This window comes from Bombina bombina, chromosome 1 (assembly GCF_027579735.1).
Source record: "Bombina bombina isolate aBomBom1 chromosome 1, aBomBom1.pri, whole genome shotgun sequence".
NCBI lineage: Eukaryota > Metazoa > Chordata > Amphibia > Anura > Bombinatoridae > Bombina > Bombina bombina.
The window spans coordinates 200,198,347-200,215,438 of record NC_069499.1 but is presented as its reverse complement, the minus strand read 5'-3'; the positions used below and the strand labels follow the sequence as shown (position 1 = coordinate 200,215,438).

Below are 17,092 nucleotides of genomic sequence, written 5' to 3'. Positions count from 1 at the left end.
TTAGTGACATCAAATTATTTATAGATGCTTAGTTTTATGAATATGTCCATTTAATATAGTAACTACTATACAAAGATTGATCTTTTACTATTAAGATTAGTTCAATGTGTTTTCTCTCCTTATTTTTGCTAAGTTGTAACATTATGACATGTATCCACATTTGCCGTAATACAATTAAGTTTGCATTTAACTTTTATATCTTTTTGGCTACTTTAATGTGTAACATGTGATTTAAATGTAACAATTTTCGCTTAACATTTTGTTTTCAGGGTTCCGATATTCTTTACTTTGATTTAACTCATTTTAATAGAGGTGTTCTATTTAGTCTTAACTTGTAATGTTATTATGTGATGTTTATAATGATATTGTAACATTTCTTATGTTGCTGCAAGAAAGTTAATGCTTAGAAGTATATGGAGTGTAAAAGGTTAGGTCAGAGGTGAGACTTCTGTTTGCTAATTGGCTATTCAGATTTGTTACCTGAGATTTAACAGCTGCCTATGACACTTCTTTCCCAGCTCTGATGAACCGCTTGTGAAGCGGGAAACGCGTCAGCGGGGTTTGTTTGCTGTGCCTGAAATTTTGTATGTACGCTTTGTAACATGTATTAAATTACGTTTTTACCTGCATATCTCTCTTCCATATTATTACTACACTGTTGCGATACCTGTTTCTGTTAGTTAAAATAATTACCCAATTACCTGTAAAATAAATCCTAACCTAAGTTACAAATACACCTACACTATCAATAAATTAAATAAACTACAAACATCTATCTAAAAATACAATTAAATTAACTAAACTAAATTACAAAAAAAAACAAACACTAAATTACAAAAAATAAAAAAAGATTACAAGATTTTTAAGCTAATTACACCTATTCTAAGCCCCCTAATAAAATAATAAACCCCCAAAATAAAAAAAATTCCCTGCCCTATTCTAAATTAAACAAATTTCAAAGCTCTTTACCTTACCAGCCCTTAAAAGGGCCTTTTGTGGGGCATGCCCCAAAGAATTCAGCTCTTTTGCATACAAATACAATACCCCCCCCCATTACAACCCACCACCCACATACCCCTATTCTAAAACCACCCAAACCCCCCTTAAAAAAGCCTAACACTACCCCCCTGAAGATCTCCCTACCTTGTCTTCACCACACCGGGCCGAACTCCTGATCCGATCCGGGCGATGTCTTCCTCCAAGCGGCAAAGAAGAATTCTTCCTCCGGCGATGTCTTCCTCCAAGCGGCAAAGAAGAATTCTTCCTCCGGCGACGTCTTCCTCCAAGCGGCAGCAAAGTCTTCATTCTTCCGGTGGCATCTTCAATCTTCTTTCTTCGCTCCGCCGCCGCGGAGCATCCATCCCGGCCGACTACTGAACTTGGAATGAGGTACCTTTAAATGACGTCATCCAAGATGGCGTCCGCCGAATTCCGATTGGCTGATAGGATTCTATCAGCCAATCGGAATTAAGTTAAAAAAATCTGATTGGCTGATTGAATCAGCCAATCAGATTCAAGTTCAATCTGATTGGCTGATCCAATCAGCCAATCAGATTGAGCTCGCATTCTATTGGCTGATCGGAACAGCCAATAGAATGCAAGCTCAATCTGATTGGCTGATTGGATCAGCCAATCGGATTGAACTTGAATCTGATTGGCTGATTCAATCAGCCAATCAGATTTTTCTAACTTAATTCCGATTGGCTGATAGAATCCTATCAGCCAATCGGATTTCGGCGGACGCCATCTTGGATGATGTCATTTAAAGGTACCTCATTCCAAGTTCAGTAGTCGGCCGGGATGGATGCTCCGCGGCGGCGGAGCGAAGAAAGAAGATTGAAGATGCCACCGGAAGAATGAAGACTTTGCTGCCGCTTGGAGGAAGACGTCGCCGGAGGAAGAATTCTTCTTTGCCGCTTGGAGGAAGACATCGCCGGAGGAAGAATTCTTCTTTGCCGCTTGGAGGAAGACATCGCCCGGATCGGATCAGGAGTTCGGCCCGGTGTGGTGAAGACAAGGTAGGGAGATCTTCAGGGGGGTAGTGTTAGGCTTTTTTAAGGGGGGTTTGGGTGGTTTTAGAATAGGGGTATGTGGGTGGTGGGTTGTAATGGGGGGGGTATTGTATTTGTATGCAAAAGAGCTGAATATAATTAGGGTTAATATATATAATGTAATACCTATATTAACTATAATATACTTAGGGTTAATATAGATAATATAGCTGGCGGCGGGGTAGGTAGATTAAATAAGGGGTTAATCATTTTAATAGAGATGGCGGCGGTGTAAGTGGCTTACATTAGGGGTTAATAATATTAATATAGCTGGCGGCGGTATAGGGGGATTAGGTTAGGGGTTAATAATTTTTATATAGGTGGCGGCGGTGTAAGGGGTCAGATTAGGGGATAGATAAGGTAGATGGCGGCGGTTTTAGGGGCTCACAGTAGGGGGTTAGTTTATGTAGATGGCGGCGGGGTCCGTGAGCGGCGGTTTAGGGGTTAATAACTTTATTAGGGATTTCGGGGGGATCGCGGTTGACAGGTAGATAGACATTGCGCATGCGTTAGGTGTTAGGTTTATTTTAGCAGATCGCGGTTGACAGGGAGATAGACATTGCGCATGCGTTAGGTGTTAGGTTTATTTTAGCAGCCAGTTTAGGGAGTTACGGGGCTCCAATAGTCAGCGTAAGGCTTCTTACGGCTGCTTTTTGTGGTGAGGTGAAAATGGAGTAAGTTTTCTCCATTTTCGCCACGTAAGTCCTTACGCTGCATATTGGATACCAAACTGCGCGGGTTTGGTATACCTGCCTATAGCCCAAAAAACTACGGGCGACGGCAGAAATATACGCGCGTAACTTCTAGGTTACGCCGTATATAGGATACCAAACCCGCGCAAATATTGGCGTCGCCGGCTTTTGCGGGCGACGATTTTTATCGGATCGACCCCCTGAAGCAGTGTAGATAATATAAAAAAAACAGTGATCAGAAAAAGGTAAAATCTTTGTTAATCTACAGATGAAACGACATTAATTTGTTATTGACAGCCTGTCTTTGGTTCCCACATCTATGAAGGTGAAAGGTGAATTTGTACATCGTGTGCATATAACAAGATTTAAATTAATTGACGCATTGGTGGAGCAGAGTATAATCTTTCTCCAACAGCAGACTTGCTCCAGCTCTGACTTCTCAGTCTCTCACTCCTATGTGAAAAGAAAACACCAGCTGCAGCTGTCATTAGAATCCTCCTTTAATTTATAAAGTTGCCACTTGGATCCTGAGTTGTGCAAACTTTCACACTGCCCCACTTATGAGTTAGGCTTAGAAGGCTATAAACCTTGCATCTGTCTGAAGCTGCTCAGAAATTCCTCCATATAGCACATATATGTCATTTACAAAGTTAACCCCTTGGCTTAGAGAGAGGGCTGCAGAGCACTGCGTGCCCTCAGGGTTAAATTATTTGTGCCTATTACTTTACACAAAGGTGACCTTAAAGGGACAGTATACACCAATTTTCATATAACTGCATGTAATAGACACTACTATAAGAATAATATGCACAGATACTGATCTGAAAAGCCAGTATAAAACCTTTTAAAAACTTACTTAGAAGCTCTGTTAAAAAGGTTAGCTGGAACACCCACTGAAAGTGGTTCTATAGCAAAAAAACAGACACCCCCTGCCCCTCCCCCTTCCTCTGCAAATGAAAAGACTCTTTACACAAACAGGAGAAGGCTGGAGTAGGTATACATCAGTATTCTCCTAAAAAAATAAGCAAAACTATACTTTAAAAAAAAAAAAAAAAAAAAACATTTATGTAAATAAAAATCTAGTGTATAATGTCCATTTAACATCATATTTCTTTAAATCAAATTATTTGCATGGAAATTCCAGATGCATTATGAAATGTTGAAACAGGGATTGTTGAAAGTTTGGGAACAGTTTATGTATTAGAAAGAAACAGAGGGAGGCTGCTATGCTTATCTTAAAGGGCAGTATACTGTAATATTGTTTTACCTTAATGCGTTTCCAATGACTTGTTATACCAGATGCAGAGCATAAAATGTATGATAAATTGCTCCTTTAGGTTTATTTTTGTATTTATTTTTTTAAGCTATCACCCATCAAAATGGGTTGAACTTGCAGGGAAATCAGATATCCTTATTTTAGCACTTTCTGTACACACACGTGCTTCTTTATATACTCTGTCTGTAAAGCAAAGCCCAATACTTAGATAAAACAATTGATAATGGATGTTTTATTGCTTATCTCTTCTACCTCCTACTGGGAGTGTAATTTCTTCAGCCTATATTAAAGGGACAGTTTAAAACCAAAAAAGTTTCCCCAGTGCTATTTATCACTGCAGCTTGCACGTTAACTCCTCCAGAAGTAAGATTTTTGTGCGTGTCGGATTGCACACGTATTACAAGTTGAAAGCAAAAAGTTAACCCCCATAGGTTGCGCAAACCCGATCAATTTTAAAGGGACATTAAAAACTTTGAGATGGTAATATAAAATGATAAATCATATAGATAAAAAAAACTCTACAATATACTTTCATTATTTATTTTGTCCCCTTTTCCTGTAATTCCATTCTGAAATTGTGAGCTTTTCAGTTCTGTTAGAAATGGAAGTGCAGAAAATTGTTATATTCCACACAGTCATTGGCTGCACTTTCTAGTGACCAATTTATAAATGTCCCTAATTGGCCACAGCCGGGAAGGTAACCTAAGTTACAACATGGCTGCTCACTTATTTTTTAATATTTAAACAGTTAATGAAACTTTAAAAAATACATCTACATGTTATTCTTAGACTTATCTTTTGTTTTAATGCATTATTCTTTCAAGCATTTATTTAGTGTTTAATGTCCCTTTAACCAAGTGCGCTTACCCGACAAGAAATATTAATATTTCACATTTCAATTTTCTTCACATAGCAGAATATTTTCTTTTTATTCTTATATACATATATATATATATACAGTATATGTATAATGGTTTTATTGTAAAATATATATCTATACCTATATATGATTATATATAGGTATAGATATATACATATATATATATATATATATCTAGAAATGCAGGACAAGCGCACTCCAAGGGACTTTTCAAAATCACTTTAAAGTGATTTTGAAAAGTCCCTTGGAGTGCGCTTGTCCTGCATTTCTATCTATTTTGTTTGCTGCACCCAGGGCATAAGGACTTTGGTTATTGGGAGTGCAATTTCCTGCTTGCTTATATATATATCTATATATATATAGATATATATAGGAATATCTATTTATAAATACTTAAAACATATTCCCTTATGTGAAAAACATTGGAGTGTGAAATATTTACATTAAATACATAGTTAAACACTTTATTAAATATGCATATTGCATACATATGATTTTTCATGTTTTCAGCCACTTGACGGCAAAGGGTTCAATGCACTTATATAATATATATATCTATATATGTATACATATGTATTTATGTGTTTATATGTATATATATATATATATATGTGTCTGTAAATACTTATATACTCATATAAATACATATACACACACACACATATATATGTATATATACTTTGCAGTCTTTTTAAACATCTAAGACCTCATATCTTTGAGCCCTTAAAACTTTCTATTGCATTTTTTAAAAATGAATTTTGATTTGATAGTGTTATTATAGGTGTAACTGTACTTTTTAATATAATTTTAATGTAAAGGGGAAGCATTTGAGTGATAAGGATGTCTGATCACTCTGCAGGCTTAGCCAGTTTTGATGGGCTGTGATTTCAAAGAGTAAATCCAACAATTTAATTTACAAAAAGAAAAAATTAGGATCAATTTCTCATACATTTTATACTATGCAGATAGTATAACAAGTAATTGGGAACCCATTAAGGGGAAAACTATTTTACAGTGCTCATTCCCTTTCAGTATAGGTAGGGAAACCATAGGAAAAATCAGCTATTTAAAATGCCAAAATAAAGTAAAAATAGCTATTTGTAAATAAGTTAACATACTCCTGTAGGTTTAAATAGATCATTGTAAACAAATTAAAGGGGATTTTTTTTAGGTACACTGTCCCTTTAAAGGATCACTAAGCTCAAATTGTATTTCTTATGTGTAATTATGCACACCAAAAAACTTTGCAGGGAGCATTCATTATTTACTGTGTCTGCTTTTACTGTAATTTTACTATGAAAATGGTAGTGCCCTTTAAGAGTAAAACAACCTCTACAGTTTCTGTAATCATTCTAGTTCCTTTGTCATCATCTGTAGATTATACATATAAATTCCCTCATCTCTGAGCTCCTAGTGAAACGCTGTATTACAAGGAAATTGGAGAATGCTTATATTAAATCTAGGGCGGTAACACCAGTTCTTGTTCATTGGATCTTTGTGACACATGTCTTGTTATGCCATGTAATACGTGTAATCTGCTTTTGTGCAGCTACAAGAACTAATCGATGGCGCAGATGAAGCTCTATACAAGTGCACTCCCAGCCAGCACTCATCTCTACAGCACAAACAGCAGGAAGTGGTTGACAACTGGGAAAGGCTGAAAACTAAAGTAGAACAAAGAAGGACCTCTCTGGAGCAGGCCTGCAAACTCTACCTCTTTTTAACTGCTGTAAGAACCTAACACACATATCCAGGGTCCAACTGGAGCTACCTCCCCATTACATTGCTTTCCCTTTTACATGAATCATTTTAGTCAGTGGGGGTCATTTTCAGGGCAAGTTTTTATTTCTTCAAGGTACCCTACCAGGTAGGCCCCTATGATTATTGCTACATGTATATGTAGTTATGAATAAATATTTATACAGACATACAGGGCTTTTTTGTGGGGGTTTTCACCAGTACTGGGTACTCTGCCATCTCATAACAGGTAATAATTGTAAGTATCTGATGTAAATACTCTAGTTTTCAGAAGAGAGGGGTGCAAAACATATCAAACATTGTAAATAACGTTGTCCCTTAGATTTTCTCAAAGTTACTCAGTACAGTATAGCAATCAATAAACTGGCACTTTTTTTATTTTTTAAACAAAAAAAAACAAAAAAACAATCACTGCATACATATTATATGAGCATGTTTCTAAGTGTAAATATAGTAGTTTTAAACTGTAAAAATGTAAATTTAAAGTCACATTAAATGACAAATACATGCATTGCACTTCCCACTTATTATGGGTGCTTCCATTTTGGAACCTAGTTTTTACTGCAGGTGCATGAAGCAGAGTTAATGCACATGTGAAAATATATCAATGCTGGAATGCAGTGAAGCTAGATTTCAACATGGCTGCACCCATGACTAGAGTAAGGTGGGAATAACCTAAATACTAGGGGCACGATCCGATATAGATCGTAGTTTGCGGCGCAAGCGAGGGAACCCCGGCTGCCCGTAGTTTCACCACCCACATACCCCTATAATTAGGGTTAATATATTTAATATATATAATATAATAACTATATTAACTATATTAACCCTAATATAATTAGGGTTACTATAGTTAATATAGGTGGCGGCGGTGTAGGGGGATTAGATTAGGAGTTAATGTATTTAATATAGGTGGCGGCGGTGTAGGGGGATTACATTAGGGGGTAATACATTTATTATAGGTGGCGGCGGTGTAGGGGGATTTAGATTAGAGGCAAAAGAGCTGATTACTTTGTGACAATGCCCCGCAAAAAGCCCTTTTAAGGGCTGGCAATAGAGCTGTTTACTTTGGGGCAATGCCACGCAAAAAGCCCTTTTCAGGGCTATTTGTAGGGTTAGACTTAGTGGTAGGGATATTTTAGTATTTTTGGGGTTAATACATTTAATATAGGTGGCGGCGGTGTAGGGGGATTAGATTAGGGGTTAATACATTTAATATAGGTGGCGGCGGTGTAGGGGGATTAGATTAGGGGTTAATACATTTAATATAGGTGGCGGCGGTGTAGAGGGATTAGATTAGGGGTTAATGTATTTAATATAGCTGGCGGCGGTGTAGGGGGATTAAATTAGGGGTTAATAATTTTAATATAGCTGGAGGCGGGGTAGGGGGATTAGATTAGGGGTTAATAATTTTAATATAGCCGGCGACGGGGTAGGAGCTCACATTAGGGGGTAGGTAATGTAGGTGGCGGCGGTGTAAGGGGCTCACATTAGGGGGTAGGTAATGTAGATGGCGGCGGTGTAAGGAGCTCACATTAGGGGGTAGGTAATGTAGATGACGGCGGTGTAGGGGCTCACATTAGGGGGTAGGTAATGTAGATGACGGCGGTGTAGGGGCTCACATTAGGGGGTAGGTAATGTAGATGGCAGCGGTGTAAGGAGCTCACATTAGGGGGTAAGTAATGTAGATGGCGGCGGTGTCGGGGCTCACATTAGGGGGTTATACATTTAATGGAGGTGGCAGCGGAGTCCGGGGAGCGGCGGTTTAGGGGTTAAATACTTTATTAGGGATTGCGGCGGGGGATCGCGGTTGACAGGTAGATAGACATTGTGCATGCGTTAGGTGTTAGGTTTTATTTAGCAGTTCGCGGTTGACAGGTAGATAGACATTGCGCATGCATTAGGTGTTAGGTTTTATTTAGCAGCTAGTTTAGGGAGTTACGGGGCTCCAATAGACAGCGTAAGGCTTACTACGCCTGCAATTTGTGGCGAGGTGAAAATGGAGTAGGATTTCTCCATTTTCGCCACGTAAGTCCTTACGCTGTATATTGGATACCAAACTGCGCTGGTTTGGTATACCTGTCTATGGGCCAAAAAACTACGGCCGAAGGCAAAAATATACGAGCGTAACTTCTAGGTTATGCCGTATATGTGATGCCAAACCAGCGCAAAATTTGGCGTTGCCGGCTTTTGCGGGCGACGCTGCATATCGGATCGAGGCACAGGTTTATGAAATGTATTTAGTGTTAGGTCCCTTTAAATAAATAATATGTGTGCTGTTTAACATGCCTAAATAATAGTAAAAAAGCCCATGATCCCAAATAGAAGAACATTTCAAAAATAGAAATTTAAATCTTTAATGATATATATATTTATACACATTAAGGCCCATGCTTGTCACTTATTATTTTTTGATGGTAAAGATTTCAGCAAAGGAGTCACATGCAGGCAGTAGGGGACTCTAGCTCTTCGTGTACCATGGATAAATATAATCCAGAACAGAGATATCTATCTGTAAAGAGATCCTTATATGTGTATACGATATTGGCGTCTGCAATAAATGCAAGCCTGAGATATTACAAAGTATTCTTGTTTCATGACACCATCAAATTATTGTGGTAACTAATAGCTTCTGTAATACAGCATTAGTAGATAAAATAAAAAAAACATATATCATTATTTTTATTTACTTATAGCAGCCTAATATATGCCGATTGCTGTAACAAAGAAACACATTTTAACAAGCAAATGTAAATTGAAACGGACATACAGAAGGATTAGACCACCAATTCATGATATACTGTATATTCCTTATTTCAGTTGTGGGCAGTGCTGTTTCTCCACAACAGTTATATGCTTCCCTTTACCAGAAAAACAGAGCTTAAAGGGAAAGTATACACCAATTTTCATATATATAATATATATAATGAAAAATATCCACAGATATTGATATAAAAAGTATAAAACCTTTTTTAAAAACTTACTTAGAATCTCCGTTTACACTGTTGATAAGATTAACCTGGGACACCGACTGAAAGGGTCTGGGAAATTAATAGCAGACACTCCCCCTCTCCCCCTGCATATGAAAAGACCCATTACATAACCAGGAGTCTGTAGACCTCAGTATACATCTAAAACTTTGGGGCTTGGTTAGGAGTCTGAAAATCAGCAAAATGTTATTTAAAAATAAGCAAAACTATACATATTTACATAAACACTCCCAGATGGGCTATATAAATGGATCATCGACAAAACATTTATGCAAATAAAAATCTAGTGTACAATGTCCCTTTAATGCTTATAATGCATACTGCATTCTTTGAAAATTATCATTAAAGATGGTGCCAAATGTTTAAAAATTACATAGCTCTATTAATATGCATAATTTTAAAAGGAACAAAAACCAGTTCTGTTAACTATTTAGTACTACGCTGACATTCAAATTTATTAACTGGTGTCCCTTTAAAGGCACTGACATTACTAACTAGAATGCTCATTTATCAACTTATTTTACAAAAAATACATTTGAGGTTTTTTTTTCTCTCAAGGAAAACAATTTAATGACAGTAATCAATAAATATAGTTACTTTGTTAAAATCAATTAATGTGCCTACATCAACAATCTTGAGCTTTGATAATGTGACTAGATTGTGTTTTCATTGTAAAGATACAGCATAGACCCTTATACTACAAATGAATTCCACCATTAATAACCATTCTTCCGTTTAAGTTTATGTGTCCTGTATATCAAAGGTATATGGAACACTAGAGAAAAGATACACCATAAAGAGCAATCGTTTAAAGGGACAGTCAAGTAAAAAAAAAACTTTCATGATTTAAATAGGGCATGTAATTTTAAACATCTTTCCAATTTACTTTTATTACCAATTTTTCTTTGTTCATTGGTATTCTTAGTTGAAAGCTAAACCTAGGAGGTTCATATGCTAATTGCTTCGACCTCGAAGGCCACCTCTAATCTGTAAGCATTTTGACAGTTTTTCACCACTAGAGGGCGTTAGTTCATGTGTTTCATATAGATAACATTGAGCTCAGGCATGTAAAGCTCCTAGGAGTCAGCACTGATTGTCTAAAAATGTATGTCTGTCAAAAGAAGTGAAATAAGAGGGCAGTTTGCAGAGGCATAGATAACTAGGTCGGATCAAGCTCGCAACAATTACGCTGCGGAATTCCAGCGTATTTGCGGTTGACAGCTTGATAGATAGGCCCCAAGGTAATCACAGAGGTAAAAAGTATATTATTATAACTGTGTTGGTTATGCAAAACTGGGGAATGGGTAATAACGGGATTATCTACCTTTTTAAACAACAATAATTCTGGTGTTTACTGTCCCTTTAAATTTTAATTTTAGAGTGATGGAAACAATGACACACAGTATGATGTAAACAGAAGGAATAAAATATAACCTTTATTAGATAAATAAATAAAAGAGGGGGGGATACCCCTCAATGATGAGATAAAAATAAAAAATTAGTTAAAAATAAAGTGTATAACGTTAAGTCTAATTAGAGTACTAGTATAAGAGGTGAGGAACACCCCAATTTATATATATGTTAGGAGACTGGGTCAAAAATATATCTATATTGAAAGCTGATATAGAAATAGGGACATTGTCCCACAAAGTCAAGTGATCACTTATTAGTGATCAACTAAGTACTCTAATTAGACTTAACATTATACACTTTATTGTTAAGTAATTTATTATTTTTATCTCATCATTGAGGGGTATTCCCCCCCCATCTTTTATTTATTTATTTATCTAATAAAGGTTATATTTGATTCCTTCTGTTTACATCATACTGTGTGTCGTTTCCTTCACTCTAAAATTAGTATTTAAGCGAGTGCTCGTTATGGTGTATCTTTTCTCTACATTACATAATTACCTTAAACTCTCTACACTGAGAACCCTCCCCATTCTCTGTTTTGGGGATTACATTTGGTAAATGAACATATTTGTTTCACACACAATCCCTATTTATATGGAACACTAGTGTTAGAACCGCTCAGACTTATTTATGAATCGCTTCTACAGTCTATCCAAATTGATTTTTTTCCCCTTAAGGCTCAGAAATGATGACATATATCTTCTCATTAGATAGCTTTTTAATTAGTTTATTAATAATTATAATATTTTGTGTTTAGGTCCGAGATTATTCCTCTTGGGCTGAGGAGATGATTCGAGGGATGCAAGCAGAGGAGACAATCCGAGGGGCTCTGGCAAGTAGTGAGAAGCTTAAGGGACATCAAGATCTGAAGCTTCAAATTGACGCCCACCATGAAACCTACAACAGGGCAGTCAGTTTGGGACAATCTATTCTTCAGGAAGGAAAAGTGCCAGCTACACAGGTATGACCTAACTGACATGGACCTTTATGTCCATGTATGTAACTAACTTGTGGAGAGATTTTCCTTGTATGCAAGAGGAAGATTCATCAGCACAACACAATATGGCTTCAAAGTGCTTGTCGAAGTTACATACTGTAAATCATGTGTCTTCCAGATCAATGAAAAACTTCAAGCTCTTGTAGAAGAGAACAGAAAGCTGTACCAGCAATGGGAGACGAAGAGACGGCTATTGGAACAGGTGCACCAGGAACAAGTCTTTTACAGAGACATCGATCACATGGAGAAGATTCTCAACTCACAGGAGGTTAGTGGTCAGCTGTATATACTACTTATTTCTGTCTAGAAGACAGCAACATGTGACTTGCAACTAGATCAGATTCCATAGGCAGCATGAAAGTGGAGTTGACTTTAATATTGTACCCCCTATGGCTATTTCAGATGTGCATACTGTTTTCTATGCTCTTTAGATTTAATATAGAACTAGTGGTGAAAATGTAATTAAATACAATTAAAGTAAGTTTAACCAATTGACTACCAGGAAGAGCACACTCTATCAACAAAGAGGTTATTAAGTTACACCGAGATTACAAGTTTCGCGGTAACAGGGGTGCGTTGCTAACGAGCCTTTTTTTTTAACACTCCCTTAAGAGAACGCTGGTATTACAGGTTTTTTTAAACCTGGCGTTAGCCGCAAAAAGGTGAGCGTAGAGCAAAATTTAGCTCCACATCCCACCTCAATACCAGCGTTGCTTACGGTAGCAGTAAGCTGGCTAAACGTGCTCGTGCACGATTTCCCCATAGGAAACAATGGGGCAGATCGGGCTGAAAAAAAACCTAACATCTGCAAAAAAGCAGCGTTCAACTCCTAACGCAACCCCTTTGATTCCTATGGGGAAATACTTTTATGTCTACACCTAACACCCTAACATGAACCCCGAGTCTAAACACCCCAAATCTTACACTTATTAACCCCTAATCTGCCGCCCCCGACATCGTCGCCACCTGCATAATATTATTAACCCCTAATCTGCCGCTCCGGACACCGCCGCCACCTATATTACAATTAAATAAATTATTCCTATTTAAAACTAAATACTTACCTATAAAATAAACCCTAAAATAGCTACAATATAACTAATAGTTACATTGTAGCTATTTTAGGATTTATTTCTATTTTACAGGCAACTTTGTATTTATTTTAACTAGGTACAATAGTTATTAAATAGTTATTAACTATTTAATAACTACCTAGCTAAAATAAAAACAAATGTACCTGTAAAATAAACCCTAACCTAAGTTACAATTACACCTAACACTACACTACAATTAAATAAATTACCTAAACTACCTACAATTAATTACAATTAAATAAAATAAACTAAAGTACGAAAAACAACAAACACTAAATTACAGAAAATAAAAAAATGATTGCAATTTTTTTAAACTATTTACACCTACTCTAATCCCCCTAATAAAATAAAAATGCCCCCCAAAATAATAAAAATCCCTACCCTATACTAAATTACAACTAGCCCTTAAAAGGGCCTTTTGTGGGGCATTGACCCAAAGTAATCAGCTCTTTTACCTGTAAAAAAAAATACAATACCCCCCCAACATTAAAACCCACCACCCACACAACTATTTAATAACTATTGTACCTAGTTACAATAAATGCAAAGTTTCCTGTAAAATAAAAATAAGCCCTGAGATAGCTACAATGTAACTATTAGTTATATTGTGGCTAGCTTAGGGTTTATTTTACAGGTATTTAGTTTTAAATAGGAATAATTTATTTAATTCTAGTAATTTTATTTAGATTATTTTAAATTATATTTAAGTTAGTGGGGGGGTAGGGTTAGGGTTAGACGTAGGTTTAGGGGTTAATACCTTTAATACAGGGAGTGCAGAATTATTAGGCAAATGAGTATTTTGACCACATCATCCTCTTTATGCATGTTGTCTTACTCCAAGCTGTATAGGCTCGAAAGCCTACTACCAATTAAGCATATTAGGTGATGTGCATCTCTGTAATGAGAAGGGGTGTGGTCTAATGACATCAACACCCTATATCAGGTGTGCATAATTATTAGGCAACTTCCTTTCCTTTGGCAAAATGGGTCAAAAGAAGGACTTGACAGGCTCAGAAAAGTAAAAAATAGTGAGATATCTTGCAGAGGGATGCAGCACTCTTAAAATTGCAAAGCTTCTGAAGCGTGATCATCGAACAATCAAGCGGTTCATTCAAAATAGTCAACAGGGTCGCAAGAAGCGTGTGGAAAAACCAAGGCGCAAAATAACTGCCCATGAACTGAGAAAAGTCAAGCGTGCAGCTGCCAAGATGCCACTTGCCACCAGTTTGGCCATATTTCAGAGCTGCAACATCACTGGAGTGCCCAAAAGCACAAGGTGTGCAATACTCAGAGACATGGCCAAGGTAAGAAAGGCTGAAAGACGACCACCACTGAACAAGACACACAAGCTGAAACGTCAAGACTGGGCCAAGAAATATCTCAAGACTGATTTTTCTAAGGTTTTATGGACTGATGAAATGAGAGTGAGTCTTGATGGGCCAGATGGATGGGCCCGTGGCTGGATTGGTAAAGGGCAGAGAGCTCCAGTCCGACTCAGACGCCAGCAAGGTGGAGGTGGAGTACTGGTTTGGGCTGGTATCATCAAAGATGAGCTTGTGGGGCCTTTTTGGTTTGAGGATGGAGTCAAGCTCAACTCCCAGTCCTACTGCCAGTTTCTGGAAGACACCTTCTTCAAGCAGTGGTACAGGAAGAAGTCTGCATCCTTCAAGAAAAACATGATTTTCATGCAGGACAATGCTCCATCACACGTGTCTAAGTACTCCACAGCGTGGCTGGCAAGAAAGGGTATAAAAGAAGAAAATCTAATGACATGGCTTCCTTGTTCACCTGATCTGAACTCCATTGAGAACCTGTGGTCCATCATCAAATGTGAGATTTACAAGGAGGGAAAACAGTACACCTCTCTGAACAGTGTCTGGGAGGCTGTGGTTGCTGCTGCACGCAATGTTGATGGTGAACAGATCAAAACACTGACAGAATCCATGGATGGCAGGCTTTTGAGTGTCCTTGCAAAGAAAGGTGGCTATATTGGTCACTGATTTGTTTTTGTTTTGTTTTTGAATGTCAGAAATGTATATTTGTGAATGTTGAGATGTTATATTGGTTTCACTGGTAAAAATAAATAATTGAAATGGGTATATATTTGTTTTTTGTTAAGTTGCCTAATAATTATGCACAGTAATAGTCACCTGCACACACAGATATCCCCCTAAAATAGCTATAATTAAAAACAAACTAAAAACTACTTCCAAAACTATTCAGCTTTGATATTAATGAGTTTTTTGGGTTCATTGAGAACATGGTTGTTGTTCAATAATAAAATTAATCCTCAAAAATACAACTTGCCTAATAATTCTGCACTCCCTGTATAGTAGCGGCGACATTGGGGGTGGCAGATTAGGGGTTAATAAATGTAGGTAGGTGTCAGCGATGTTAGGGACGGCAGATTAGGGGTTAATAAAATGTAACTAGTGTTTGCGAGGCGGGAGTGCGGCGGTTTAAGGGTTAATATATTTATTAAAGTGGCGGCGATGTCCGGTTGGCAAATTAGGGGTTAAACTTTTAATTTAAGTGTTTCCGATGTGGGGGGGGGGGGGCTCGGTTTAGGGGTTAATAGGTTGTTTATGGGTTTGTGTACTTTGTAGCACTTTAGTTAAGAGTTTTATGTTATGGCGTTAGCCCATAAAACTCTTAACTACTGACTTTTAAATGCGGTAGGAGTCTTAACAGGAGAGGGTCTACCGCTCACTTCTTCTAAGACTCGTAATATGCAAGTCCCATTAAAAAGATAGGATACGCAATTTACATAAGGGGATTTGCAGTAAGTTCGAGTCGCGGAAGGAAAGTGAGCGGTACACCCTCTCCTGCCAGACTCGTAATATCAGCGGGCGTTAAAAAGCAGCGTTGGGACCTCTCAACGCTGCTTTTTAAGGCTAACGCAAACTCGTAATCTAGCCGTTAGTTTGTAAAAGTATTCTCAGTTATTTTGAGCTCTATACCTTATTTTCCATTTTTTATTGATTTAACAATAATATAGCACCAATCTTAAGCATAAATGTGTGTTCTAAAAAGAGCATCTTCTCTCACATAGCATTAGATGAATGTTTTTCTCTGTTTCAATCAAAATATCAAATTTAAAGGAACTGAAAATATTCATGTGATCAGATGAAATAGCAGGATATAAAAACAGGTAGTTACAGTTTTTGCCTGAAAACATTATTAATTTATATGCACCTTTGAGACTTTCCCAATTCTACACCTTGTTAATACAATTTTTTATTTAAAAATAAATATTTTAAATAGTTTTTTCTTTACTTGGATAAAATGTTATTTTTATTTATATATATATATATATATATAATTTAAATATGTATATAATTCTCCATCCTAAACCTAAAGTCAGGCTCCTCCGCCACCAGAGGATGAGATGACACGGACTCCAACCCAGAAGGAGCCTCCTCCGAAGAATCGGAGTGGGCCTCGTCATCGTATAACACCTCTGATATTTCCATAGGTGTAGACAACCCTTGGGCTAGGTCTCCATGATACGCCAAACACTTGCGCTTAGCAGAACGTGGTAAGGCATGGATCACTTTCGTAATCGCCGTTTGCAGTTGATCCGCAAAATCTGTTGGTCAACGAATCTCTCCCGTAGGAGTAATGGTTGGACCCTGGGGCACTGCATGTGCATTTAGAGATGTAAGCAGGAAACGCATCTCACGGGACGGAGAACCCTTAGAGGTGGACGGCTCAGTAGTACTAGACATCCCTTTTAGCTTTAGATGTCGCAACTTTATCAAGGCATGTGAAACATAGTTGAGCAAGATGATCTACAAGAACCTCCTCACAATAAACACAGGAATGGGACTTCGTTAAAGAGAGAGTACCCTCTAATGCGTCAGAGTCCTCCATAGCTTGTGCTTTTATTATGGCCTAGACTAGCTGAATAAAAAGGTACCTTTATATCCTCCTCTGTCCGG

The 17,092-nt window shown here is 37.4% G+C and overlaps 1 protein-coding gene across 1 annotated transcript in view; it reads left to right on the top strand.

Annotated features, from left to right (window-relative positions):
* The window catches only part of SPTBN5 (spectrin beta, non-erythrocytic 5), a 391,859-nt gene that overhangs the window by 94,979 nt on the left and 279,788 nt on the right, over positions 1-17,092 (top strand). Inside the window, exons 27-29 of the mRNA XM_053697828.1 lie at positions 6,449-6,628; positions 11,818-12,021; positions 12,176-12,325. Coding sequence (XP_053553803.1) covers positions 6,449-6,628; positions 11,818-12,021; positions 12,176-12,325 — 534 coding nt within the window. The remainder of the gene's footprint in view (positions 1-6,448; positions 6,629-11,817; positions 12,022-12,175; positions 12,326-17,092) is intronic.